The sequence below is a fragment of the Prionailurus bengalensis genome, chromosome B1 (assembly GCF_016509475.1).
Source record: "Prionailurus bengalensis isolate Pbe53 chromosome B1, Fcat_Pben_1.1_paternal_pri, whole genome shotgun sequence".
NCBI classification, from domain to species: domain Eukaryota; kingdom Metazoa; phylum Chordata; class Mammalia; order Carnivora; family Felidae; genus Prionailurus; species Prionailurus bengalensis.
Window position 1 is genome coordinate 16,493,405 of NC_057344.1, and position 13,124 is coordinate 16,506,528.

General features: G+C 41.5%; 1 protein-coding gene across 50 annotated transcripts in view; it reads right to left on the minus strand.

The window, feature by feature from the left end:
• Positions 1 to 13,124, minus strand: part of SORBS2 (sorbin and SH3 domain containing 2) — a 355,465-nt gene that overhangs the window by 66,841 nt on the left and 275,500 nt on the right. For 24 of the 50 annotated variants that reach the window (XM_043559211.1, XM_043559127.1, XM_043559095.1 and 21 more), the window contains 2 exons: positions 7,134 to 7,272; positions 2,469 to 2,641 (listed from right to left, as the gene is read on the minus strand). In XM_043559211.1, coding sequence (XP_043415146.1) covers positions 2,469 to 2,641; positions 7,134 to 7,272 — 312 coding nt within the window. Of the gene's footprint in view, positions 1 to 1,684; positions 1,836 to 2,468; positions 2,642 to 7,133; positions 7,273 to 11,283; positions 11,320 to 13,124 lie in introns of those variants that run through there. The other 26 variants (XM_043559221.1, XM_043559040.1, XM_043558993.1 and 23 more) reach the window with 4 other exon arrangements.

Sequence of the window (13,124 nt, forward strand, 5' to 3'; positions counted from 1 at the left end):
AGATCTCCAAAAAGGGAAAAGACACATATTTTCTACGTACGAGTATACAGTGATTCTATTCTATTTTTGCCCCTTTCCAGCTTTGAAAATGCTCGAACGGTGTTATATTTGAACTGGAAAAAAAAAGAGTCTTGTATTTCACTTAACTAGCTGGCTTTAATTAGACAGCCTCCTGGGATCTGAACCCCAGCGATTTTTGTTGTTGTTAAGAATGGCAGTAAAAGGCTAACCCAGACGTCCCAGGTCACATGAGAGAGGGCAGACTGGGGAGCCTTCATTCAAATAACTCAAAGGTACATTTGTTGACTTTTGGCTTTCTAGAGTTTCTAGCTTACAAAATTCTGTGTCCTTGGTATAGGCTGGTTGTCTAAAATGAGGCTACAACATGATACACTGAGACAGTACTGCCTTTGGTGGATACGCTGAGCAGAAAGTCCATGTAAAGCAATTTGAGTCTGATAATCATTACTCTCTACACGGATGAGAAAGAAAAACAACCTTGGAGATTCTTGGCCTGCTGTGGCTCAGAGACGGCCTGACTCAACATTTATAAACACAGCTATACTTGGGGATGTGCTTGGCGAGGCTGAAAAACAGGGAACGCAAGTAAGAGTCTTCACAGACCTGTACCTTGTGCGTACAATTTTAAAAGTCTAAATAAGAACACAGCTGTGCCTAAAAATTACGGTTCCTTATAGGGAACTTCTGGGTTGCTTACATTTTATTTCCTATTTTACAGAAGGGGAACCAGCACTGAATGTTTAGTATATGTATTTGCATATGCATATCTAAACATGCTTTTGATTTGCAAGTAGGAGGACCACTAGAATTGTAATATTACTTGATTTTCACTAACCTTTGACAATGTCTGTTATTTTTCCTTTGGGAAACTAAGAAGCAAGTCTTTGCTGCTTAAGAAAATTATGTCGGATGGATAAAAAAAACTGGTCCAGCTTTTCATGTTGTTTCTTATATATCATTTATCATGTTAAAAACACACCCAGAGGTCTCAGACACAATCCTTTCAGACAGAATCTACAACAAGTTAGAGTCAGGAATATCCTAATTTGTGAATATACTATGACTCGAGGGTCGATTAAGCAAAACCAATGACACCATACCTGTCTGACACTGCATCCCTACGTTATTTGGAAAAAAGATTCCAGTTAAACCATTTTGAGTCAGAAACCTTCAAAGGGAAACAAATGACAAAACACCATCACCGGAAACATGCAGTTGTCTTAAGACCGTTAGTCACAATCCCTGAACTTTTTCTGTGACTTAAATATGACAATCATCAGTTCCAACCTAGATTGTTAGGACTTGATAATTAGTCACATTCAGTGTTCCCAGAATCGAGTGCGTCTACAACCCCATCAACTGCTGTGCAGGTTGACTTTCTGGCTTGCAATTCTGATACAGATGCTTGGAATAATCCATTTTTTAACTCTTCTCCCAGAACGCGCAATCCCCATCTATGAGAAATGCAATCTTACCACTGTTTTTTTTTTTTTTCCTGATCTCTTTCCCATTCGTTTCCTCTATCCACTATTGTCTTTGCACCCCCTCCCCACACCCCGCCCCCAGGGTTTGCATTCCAGGGAAGCAGCTCTTGGCAACACCCCTGCCAGGTAGGCAGGAGTATGCAGCCTGAGCCCTCTCCTTGCAAAGCCCCCCAGTTCACCTGCAGACGTGCTGCGGCCCTCATCCTGGCTTCCAGAGTCTTCCTTCTGCCGGCTAGCACAAACCTTCTCTGCGAGTAGACTGGTCAGTGAGCAGCTGCCTGCCCGGGCTCTCAGTAGCTGCCTTTGCTGCTGCTGAGCTTTGCCAGAAGGGGCTGCCCTGACACACTGAGCAATGCTTTGGCAGAGTTTAAAGCCAAAAAAAAAAAAAAAAAAAAAAAAATCCAAACACTTTCACTTAATATCCCTGAGGGCTCACAGCAGGCACAGCTGAAGAGGGACACTAAAATGTGTATTTTTCTTCACAGTTTTTTTTTTCTTTCCATGACATTAACTCCCTTTGCTGCAATCATCTCACCGCCCAGCTGCCAATTCACGGCTCCCAATCTCCTGATGTTAACACACATCCATTTCAAGAAACAAATCCCTGGTTTATTTGCAAAGCAGTCAAAGCATTCACCTTGTCTCGTTCCTTCTCCTTTCTCTCTATTGCCCTAACGCTCCCTGGAAGAGGTGAAACAAAACAAAATATACCTTTATTGTTCAACAAAACTCACAATCTTCGTGATTTTCAATTAAGATGCAAACACAGATTCTGTGATTAGCTTCAATCCACAGTTCTTTTCCTCTTTCTCTGCCACATACGACATAATATTCACGAGAACTCAAATGGCATAGAGGGCAATCCTCGTTATATAAGACCATAGGAATGCACAAAGCCGTTGACAATCCGGCCTTTGTAGAGCCTGGGCATAGCCCTGCAGCCACCACGCTGGCATTTCCTACCGTTCTAATTGCGGTGGGGATTCCGGATTCATCCACGGGCCCGATCCCCGGGTAGTGGGGGGCTTTGATGACCGTCACTCTCTTCTCCTCCTCTGAGGATCTGTACAGTGGTATGGAGCTGCCCATGGTGCCATCCAGAGACTGCGCGTGCTGGGGATAGGTCTCTGTGGAATCTGCCGAGAAAATTTGGTGACATATCATGTATTTGATGCGCAAGGACTCATAAGTTGACGGCGCCTCTTGTATATTTATGCCAACTGTAATGTAGAATCTATTTCCATCGCTCTCTCTTTTGACCCATTTACCTTGCATTCGAGCCACTCATTGTTAGCATGTAGGTATATACCCAACAGAACAGTAACAACAAGATCCTGCCGTTGTCTGAAGAAGGGGGAGGGGGAGGGTGACATTTGTTGAAGGACCGTGTGGCCGTGTAGCCACTGTGTTAAGACAGTACTTTACATCTATTAGCTCACCTCACCGTCCATTTAATTAATTAATTACTTTTTATTTTGTTACTACTTTTTAAATATTTATTTATTTTGAGAGAGAGAGAGAGAGAGATTTTAGAACACCAGCAGGGGAGAGGCAGAGAGAGAGGGAGAGAGAGAATCTCAAGCAGGCTTCGCACTGTCGGTGCAGAGCCTGACTCGGGGCTGGAATTCAGGAACTGTGAGATCATGACCTGAGCTGAAGTGAAGAGTTGGACACGTAACCAACTGAGCCACCCTGGTGCCCCGTGGGGGGGCTCCGTTTTATAGACGAGGAGGCAGACCGAGACATTATCTTTATGAAGTTGCTGACTACTGTTATTTGAAAGCACCGGAATGTCCTCTTAGAGCAGAAGATAGGACTGTTGAGTCTACAGCAGCAATTTCATATAAATAAAGTGAAAACAAAAATCACATTAAGAAATCCCCACATCCAAACACATACTTAGATGGGGTGAAGGCTCATGGGTTAAATGGATGATTTCAAATTATTAGTGCTGATTTTTATTTAAGTAGACATGATGGCCAGATATCTTGGCTGTTACTTTGAAGCATAAAACCCACGACTTGCCCCTTGAGTATAAAAATTGCCCCGAGCATATAAACGAGATGAGATTTATCGTGTTCCTGGCTTCATGCCATCGTTAGTAACTTTTAGTATACTTTCATAAGAAACAGAGAGGACACATACGTCCGATACATTCCACTCACTCTTGGTTCACAGATATTTATGAAGATCAACAGGATTACCATTCATTTTGTACAATGGATAATACGACTTCCTGCTGTTTTGCAATAAATTTCAAAATTTTGGTGAGCAGGAATGATTCTTTGCCGTAGTTTGTCTGATCTGGTACTCAGAAAGGAAGGTCTCTCTCTCTCTCTCTCTCTCTCTTTAATGTTTGTTTGTTTATTTATTTATTTATTTATTTATTTATTTTAATTTTAAAAAAATCTTTCTTTTTGAGAGAGAGAGAGAGACAGAGACAGAGCACGAGCAGGGGAGGAGCAGACAGAGAGGAAGACACAGACTCCGAAGCAGTCTCCAGGCTCTGAGCTGTCCGCGCAGAGCCCGACGTGGGGCTTGAACCCACGAAAGCAAGTTCATGACCTGAGCCAAAGTCGGACTCCCCACCGACTGAGCCACCCAGGCACCCCAGAAAGGTGTACCATTACTTGATGACATATATATGCATATATGTGTGAATATATATGTAATCTATCTATCGCAAAACATATGATAGTATTTTTTTATTTGTTTATTTTTTACTTGAGAGAGAGAGAGTGCAAGCAGGGGAGAGGAACAGAGGGAGGGAGAGAGAATCTTAATTTTTTTTTTTGAGAGAGAGCGCACACATGTGCACACAAGTGGGGGAGGGGCAGAGGGAGACCTGATGGGAGGCTTGATCCCATGACCCTGGGATCATGACCTGAGCCAAAACCAAGAGCTGGTCTCAACCGACTGAGCCAGCAAGGTGCCCCATATATGACTGTATTTTTGTAACAAATTTATATAAGATTTCATAAGTAAGATTTTAAAAGATTTAACTCATCATTGTAAGGATAACTACAGATAGGACTCCTGTAAGCTAAAACCTATTGTAACACTAATAACTGCTATTGCTATTATTATGGCTATATTTAGTTTAGTTTGCAACAGAAAAGCATTTTAGATACATTTCTGATGGAGAATGAATAAGGCTAGGAAGGAAGCGGTATCTTTCCCAAGCAATTCCAAATGTGATATTTGACTCTGATTTCCCATTTAGTTCCGAAACGTGTTTGAGTCAGGAACCATGACGGTGGTATTTCTATTAAACAATAAATAATTTTTGAGCACCTCCTATGTGCAAAGTCCCAGCCTAAGCAAAGAGTATGAACTCTGTCTTCACATATGGTTCGTTAGAGTCAATGAGTTTATAGCTTATATAAGTTAGCCTTTTATTGTATATTTCTTTTATAGGTCCACTAACTCTCATTTTTGTAGTCTTTTGTCCTCAGCTTAATATAAAGTTTCTCGAAGCAGGATAGATTTGTATATTCTCAGAACCTATCTCAGCACTGGCTGATTGGAATTTGTTCCAGTGGGACAAGGGACATTTCTTTCCTTGTAGTATGGCTTATATGTAAATCCACCCATCAGTATGTTCTAATAAGAAAGACTGGGGCGCCTGGGTGGCGCAGTCGGTTAAGCGTCCGACTTCAGCCAGGTCACAATCTCGCGGTCTGTGAGTTCGAGCCCGCGTCAGGCTCTGGGCTGATGGCTCAGAGCCTGGAGCCTGTTTCCGATTCTGTGTCTCCCTCTCTCTCTGCCCCTCCTCATGCTCTGTCTCTCTCTGTCCCAAAAATAAATAAACGTTGAAGAAAGACTGTCTACATTCAAGTATTTATGTATTTTGTTTCTTGGGGTGGGACGGACAAAATTGTGTGTATCAAGACAGGTAATGAGGAAAAAGAGTCAGACCTTTGATGATAATTATTTGAGAAAACATTATGGCTAGAATAATTTGTAGTTTTACTAAAGGAGTGTGATGATGCATAGCTATATAAAAAATCTAGGTATGGGGGGCCTGGGTGGCTCAGTCAGTTAAGTGTCTGACTCTTGATTTCAGCTCTGATCATGATCTCATGGTTCATGGCATTGAGCCCCACGTTGGACTCTGTGCTAACTGGGATTCTCTCTCTCTCTGCCCCTCCCCCCTTACGCACACACATGCTCCCTCCCTCCCTCTCTCTTTCTCTCTCTCACAAAGTAAATTAATAAACGTTTTTTAAAAGTCTCGATATAAAGGACTCCCGTTACAATACTGCACCACGGACTGATTGTTTCAGAGCAGTGTCCGGGCACAAGGACGTCCTACTTTCTTATACTCTAAAAGGACAGCATTATAACATTCACAGGTGATCCCCACGAGCACCATTAGAGAAGGCACAAGTATATTTAGACTTTTCTTTGGTGAGTCTCAGGGCTCCATGTGAGTGTTCCAGAGGCTCTGCTGACCACAGAAGCTGAGTTCCATAACGCACACGCTGAACGTTCCCGGGTAAGCCTGGATGGCATCATGTCTTTCAACGAACAAACGGTGCTGGGGGAGAAGAGGTCCTGCCTGCTGTTCAAGGAAGAAAGGAGAGTGGAAGGCCTGTGTTCTGTTGCTGTTTGGCGGTGGCCGGAGGGATCAGTCTCAGCCTTTCTGAGAGGTGTGCTGCCCGCCCTCTTTCCTCTGCCTTCCTCCCGGCTGTCCCGAGGGAAGCCTTCCGGTCCCTCCACATCCTGGGACCTTTCTCAGCTTGAATTCGGACGACGGCTTGATTTGGTTTGGTTTTTAGTATTTTGGGGTTTTGCTTTTTTACATTGTTAAAAACTAAGAAATACTTACGTTGTTTTCTAAACAGTCCTACTATATTTGCCACATAAAAGTGTTTGTGATCATACAGTACAAGTTCTTATCCAGGAGGCTTCAAAAAAAAAAAAAAATCACAGGGCCCGTGAAATGATACGCTTGAAAGTGTGTATGAATGTTCAAATGTGCATTTTTCTTTTTCTGGAGGAGAGCTCTCTCTTTCATCTAATTCCTAATCCTCAAAGGATTAAGAACTCTCTCTATAGCAACTTCAGGGATCATTCTTTAAAGGAACTCCTGTCCCAGGCCAATGGTCTTCTGGTCTCCGTTCAAAGAGCGTTTTGCTACTTTGTGAGGCGATGGTTTACTATTTACTGTTTTTGTGAGGCAGCTGTCCCCCCGTTAGACTGTTTTAACTGTGAAGCAATTCTGTATATATGCCAAGAGAATTTTCTACAGTGAAAGCTTTTCCACAAAAGAACGAGCTGTTTTGAACATGGATGGTATTTGCCATCCATGGAAATGCGCCACATGAATGTTCCGGTGGGGAGAACTCCCCTGCCTGACTGTCCACCTTCTCTCTACTTCAAACCGCAAACACTTAATAGCTGTTTCCAGGCTCAGATATAGATGTAGTCATTGTCTTGGGATAGCTGGATGCCTATTTTCTCCAGTGACTCCTCTGCTCTTAACTCCTCCCCTAGCATAGGTTCATTAAATACCGGAGTGTGGAATATCCCACCTCTTTGGAAAAATTACTCTGGTGTTTTTCTCATGTGGTTTGTACTTGTTATATGAAATTGTCATGAAAATCATGACTGCAAAAGACTTACCAAGTGACCGGCCATGCTGCATGATAATGCTTGAGTTGAGCGAGCCTGGGAGAGAGTAAGCTGAAGGGGAGAACGGCCTTTGATAGTAACTCATTGGGCTCACAGCACCTCCTGAGTTTCCATTCACTGTTATCTGGCTCTGAGAAGAGAGTTGAGACATCCAGGCAAAGTGAGGAATATAAGGAACACAACCGTTTGGATTTACGTATCATGAAGCAGTCTATCCTATTCTAAAAGAATCAGTCTTTTCTGGCAAAGCATCAGAAAGGCATGATAAACCACTGGCTTCTCCCTATTGCAATCTCATTTAGTACTTTATGGGTCTCTTTTTGGTTTCTTGAGAATTTATTGTTTTGATTGATTTATATCTGAGGATATTATATCCCCAGCGAGATCTTAAGATACTTGTTGGAGATAGTCATATATGTGCTGCTTTTATGTTTTTTTATAACGTTCGACCTGTGCTAATAACATAGTAGATATTCAATGGATACATATTCTAATTGAATTGGATCAACTTAGTTCACAGAGGCTGAGCTCACCACTATTAAGGATGCCTCTCTATCCGCAACACAGCGCCCAGCCTGGGCACGGGGGAGATTACATAATGCATGCAAATGAGACGAAACATTAGTAAGAGCATTTGGTTAAAATACTTTACAGCTGAATACACACAAACACAGATAAAGAACCATCATTTGCGAACCTTTTCTACTTTTCTACTGATCCTAAAACAAATTAAACTTCTACAATACAGGCCTGAAATGTAGGTAGTCAATTACTTACATATGTCCTTGATTTGTCATTTTAAAGCTCATGTTTTGAAAATGGCCAAGAGTTAATTTAATTTCATATTTTTATAGCCATACCACATCTGCCCTGGGGTCAATAAATATTCCATCACAGTGATTGTGCTTACTGATTAAGTGCTTCTCTGAGCTATTACAGAAACCACTCTCCTGTCACAAACCACCAGATCTTATAGGTCTTATATCTGAACAGCACTGGACATTCAAATGATCCGAGGCACTGGCCCACCCAAATGCCTCAGAGCCTGTCTACAAGTTTGATAAATTACCTGAGGATATTTTTGCCACCTTGCCCAAATTGGTTTGGTTGTTCTTTGTAAATATAATGATGGTACTATTGCTATAATGTGTTACAATGAGTGTTAAAAGCAGGATTCTTATGAAAAACCATCATGTTACTGTGTTACTAAACTTAGAAAAGTTGGCTTGAATCCTATTTTGATAGTTTCAATAATATTGATTATGGGTTAAGAAAATAAATATTGCAAATAGACTTCATCTTTCATCATGTTAAACAGACCAGGATTTTACTAATGAAATAATACCGTTAGAATTTTAGAAAATACTTTATTGTTATAGTGTAATACTTATTAGGAAAATCATCTCATGGACGACCTATGTGCAATTTGAACTGCAACTTGAAACTAAGCTCAGTTCTAGTTAGCTCTGATCGTGCCTGTAAGACTATATGTATGTAGGCCTTTCAGGCTCCTAAGGAGTCTTAAGTATAGCAAATTGAATTGGTTAGTACATAATTTTATATGCTATTACTGTTCTGTGTTTTTGGTTAAAGGCCCTACTATTCCTTGACGTTTTAAAATGGAGAACTATTGAAAACATAGAAGAACAGGGAGAATCCCAGGACCACTGAGCTTCTGGCTGTACTGGCAGGTAGGGTGTTAGCCCTGCAAAGTGAGGGGTTTTTGTTTTGTTTTGTTTTGTTTTTTCTGTAGCCAGTCACTAATGGGAACCTTTCATGGCAAAGTTTTATACCCAACCATTGAATGAATACTAAACCCCATTTGAAGTATTGTTAAGTATTTAAGAAAGATACTAAAAAGTCTTTTGTCTTCTATAATTGCGATGTCTTGAAAAGCATGTGACTTACAATATTTCTCCATGCATGAAATTTTCAGGTTTGTGACGTTGACATGACATAAAAATTACGTAGCACAACTAAAATTTTGTTTACAGTGGTGCTTATTTCAAACTTCATCATAAAATCAATTTTAGAAAAAAATTCTCCACTTTTTTTGTTTGCCTAAAGTTAGATACCTTTCAAACTGAAGCCATTGTCTATGCATTATATGTGATGGCAAATGTGTGCGTTAGGAGCGCCTGGGTGGCTCAGTCCGTTAAGTGTCTGACTCTTGGTTTCAGCTCAGGTCGTGATCCCACAGTTCGTGGGTTTGAGCCCTATGTCGGGTTATATGCTGGCAGTGCAGAGCCTGCTTGTGATTCTCTCTCTCCCTCTCTCTCTGCCCCACCCCTGCTCGTACCCTCATGCTCTCTCTCTCTCAAAATAAATAAACTTAAAAAAAAAAAAAAGAAAATCCGTGCCTTAAAATCTGAAAGCATTTAGTTATTCATAAATCATTTGCTAGGGACTCTTGCCATATAGACATATTTAAATGATAGCATTTGTATGGGGAGTATTTTTTTTTTTAATTTTTTTTTCAACATTTATTTATTTTTGGGACAGAGAGAGACAGAGCATGAACGGGGGAGGGGCAGAGAGAGAGGGAGACACAGAATCAGAAACAGGCTCCAGGCTCTGAGCCATCAGCCCAGAGCCTGACGCGGGGCTCGAACTCACGGGCCGCGAGATCGTGACCTGGCTGAAGTCGGACGCCCAACCGACTGCGCCACCCAGGCGCCCCTGTATGGGGAGTATTTATATATTGCTCTAAATGAATGATGAATTATTGGTATATAAAACAATAAGTGAATTCATAAATGTCTAACCCAGAATGGCTCAGGAAAAACAATTCCAAAAGATCAGAGGGCTAAATTTCTGCAGTGTAGACTAGGAGTAGTTACATCATTCGCCCCTTTAAGACAGATAGGTTCAAAAGATTAGCGATTAGCGAAAGAGAAGCAAGAATTAGCATTATGCGGTCAGCAATTATGTATGTGAGAAACAAGGGTATATGAACTATTCACACAGGACAAATTCATATGAATCTCAGAGGTAAACTGTTATCTACCAGGATTTAAGATTGGGTTAAAATTGTGGAAAAATGTGAAGACTTTTGCTATAACTTGATCATCATAATATATGTAGACTTATCTAAATTTCTGAGATAATTTATTCTTTTTTTGAGATAACTACTTATCAAAGCAAATCACTGTACAACTCATTAGCTAGAGCAACACAGTGTAAATATAAATGACTCTGAAATGAATCAGAATGGGGCGCCCGGGTGGCTCAGTGGGTTAAGCGTCTGACTTTGGCTCGGGTCATGATCTCTCTGTTTTTGAGTTTGAGCCCCGCGTCGGGCTCTGTGCTGACAGCTCGGAGCCTGGAGCCTGCTTCGGATTCTGCGTCTCCCTCTCTGCCTCCCCAACCTTACACTCCCCCACGCCCTGCTCCACTCATGCTCTGTCTCTCTCAGAAATAAATAAACATCAAATTTTTTTTTTTTTAATGAATTAGAAGACAGTTGACTTTTTCAGCTGAAAGTAGGCTTATGAGGATGACTATAGAGGATTTTCTGGACAGACTGTGTGGAATCGGTTTAGGTATAATTTACACCTACGTGAATAAAAACGCTTGGCAGCAAAGTGAGATGCCAGACGAGAAATCAATCAGTCCTTGTGTCTGGCCCGTGGAGATCTGTTTAAAAAGTGGCGGAGGCAAAGGAAGGAAGAATAAGGTCCCACATGGCCGCCTGGTGCTGCAATCTGTCACAGATGACCTCTGACCCACGGTCGGGAAGGTGTTTCAGAATGGTCAGGGACGTCGGGGGCACCTGGGTGGCTCAGTCAGTTAAGCAGAACGGTCAGGGATGTCAGAGTCAGCTTTCTGAGCGCATGCGGGACGGTTGGGGAGAACTCACCGGAGGAGCAGGACAAGTCTGTAAGTGAGAGAGTCTGCGGTGTGACTGTGGGCAGGGAGGACAGGAGCGAGGGGAAGGGGTTTGCAAAAAGCAGCGTGAAAGGCTCGGGGGGGGGGGTCTATGCAGGTGTGAAGGCCCCAGATCAGCAGGTGGTGACAGAGTCGGTGAGGCTGGGCTGGGGTCGCCGTCAGGTAAGAAGTGGTTCAGTTCAAAAGCACCACGGAAGGAAAAGCGTGAAGAGGCTTCTGGTGTGCTTTGCCTGTGAGCCTGTGAAGCATTTACCTCTGGCACATGGGCAGCTAAGTTCTGGTTTCCAGGCTGAGTATGAGGGAAACATAACAAGAGATATAAATTATTCAGTTAATAAGAACATCTCTTTTTGCAATGTGGCAGAGAAGGCTGTATTCAGCTTAATCATCAGCTGTATTTGCAAGCCCTTTTAAGAAATATATTCAAAGGATTAGTTACTGGCATTCAGTACAGAGCAAGCATGAAAAAGTGAGGAAAATAAATCCAGTAAGTGTTTTTGGAAATAAGACCACTTTTCACGTAGCACTGCATTGTAATTTTGGGTGGGGGCTTGAGAGGCTTGGCATCATGGAATTTTTCCCTCAGAAGTTTTGTATTGTGTCCCTGTGACAGCAAAATAATATCAGGTCGTCTATTGGCCAGCAGAATTCCTTTCGCTTCAATAGAAAAATCTTATAGCAGATTTCCCCCGACAGCCTCCCCCCTGGAAATAATCCCCCCCCAAAAAACAGGTTACCCCATTTTTTTCTGACTTACAGATCTAAAGAACGATGGAACTAAAAACAATTAAGTGGGAAGGATATTTTGATTTCACTATAAAACACTAAAAGAATTGAACTTTAAAATATCCTAACTGTGCAAATGGAGACACCTGTTTGTGAAAATGAAGTGAAGTCAAAAACCAGCACCTGATGATGGTTAGAAGGTACCTTAGTTGGTTAGAGCCACTGTTGGTTTTAAGTCTTAGGTAAAGGAGAAAGAAACTGGAGAAAAATAAGTTTTAATGCCTCCAAGGCTATATAACCCAAGAGGCTAAAAACCATGGTGGAGGGGCTGTCTGTCAAAGGAAGAGAGCGGATGGCCCATTACAGGCTTTCTAGCTATCTCTTCTGACCATCGTCATGTCTACCCACACATGTCAACTGTGATGATAAACATCAGCCTCATCATGAGTAAATGAAACTTTGAAGCAAAAAAGAATTTTTTTTTTCTTAATTCTTCCTTTCCCCCTTCAGAATAGAGGTTTTTTTGTTTTGTTTTTGTTTTTGAGTGTTTGGTGTGGTGCCAGTTGTAAGACAGATAGCCAGAAGTATTGCAGGACATTAATACCAGGGTGAGGAAATGAATTAAAGAAAACTGTATAAACTTAGAAATCTTGCCTGGGAAAAGTTTAGGTGGTACTATTTGGTGTTCTTGGCCAGCCAGCATTTTCCTAACAGTTGGTGCCATACAACTGTTCCTCTCATAAAAAGTCATAATTAATTTTTTTCTTCAGCCTTTTAAACAAATACTTCTAAAACAAATACGTAAAAAGGTTTCTCTTAGTCACAGATAGCTTAAAAAATGTGATGAAGACTATTGACTCTTCTCTTAAGAAAAGTGTACAAATTCATGCCTACATAAAATTCTGCATAAACTTTGGGGATTGTGGATAACCATAATCTAACAATCTGATTTCTCAACTTGTTCGATTAATCTAACAAGTTAAGAAATTCCAACCCTGGATAAAAAGACAGGTTTCCTTATCCTATTTTTATTTAATATGATTGCTGATGTTGTTGTTTAAACACGCTTGTTTTGAAAGTGATACTTTTTTACAGTCTCTACAGTTTTTTTTTTAATGTTTTGTTTATTTTTGAGGGAGCGCAAGTCAGGGAGGGGCAGAGAGAGGGGACAGAGGATCTGAAGCGGGCTCTGTGCCGACAACAGCGGGCCTGATGTGGGGCTTGAACTTACGAACTACAAGATCATGACCTGAGCCGAAGTTGGACGCTCAACCAACTGAGCCACCCAGATGCCCCCTTTACTGTATACAGTTTTAAAATCTCTAGAATTAACTGACAGAAATCTCCAAGTTACCCAGAATTTAAAAT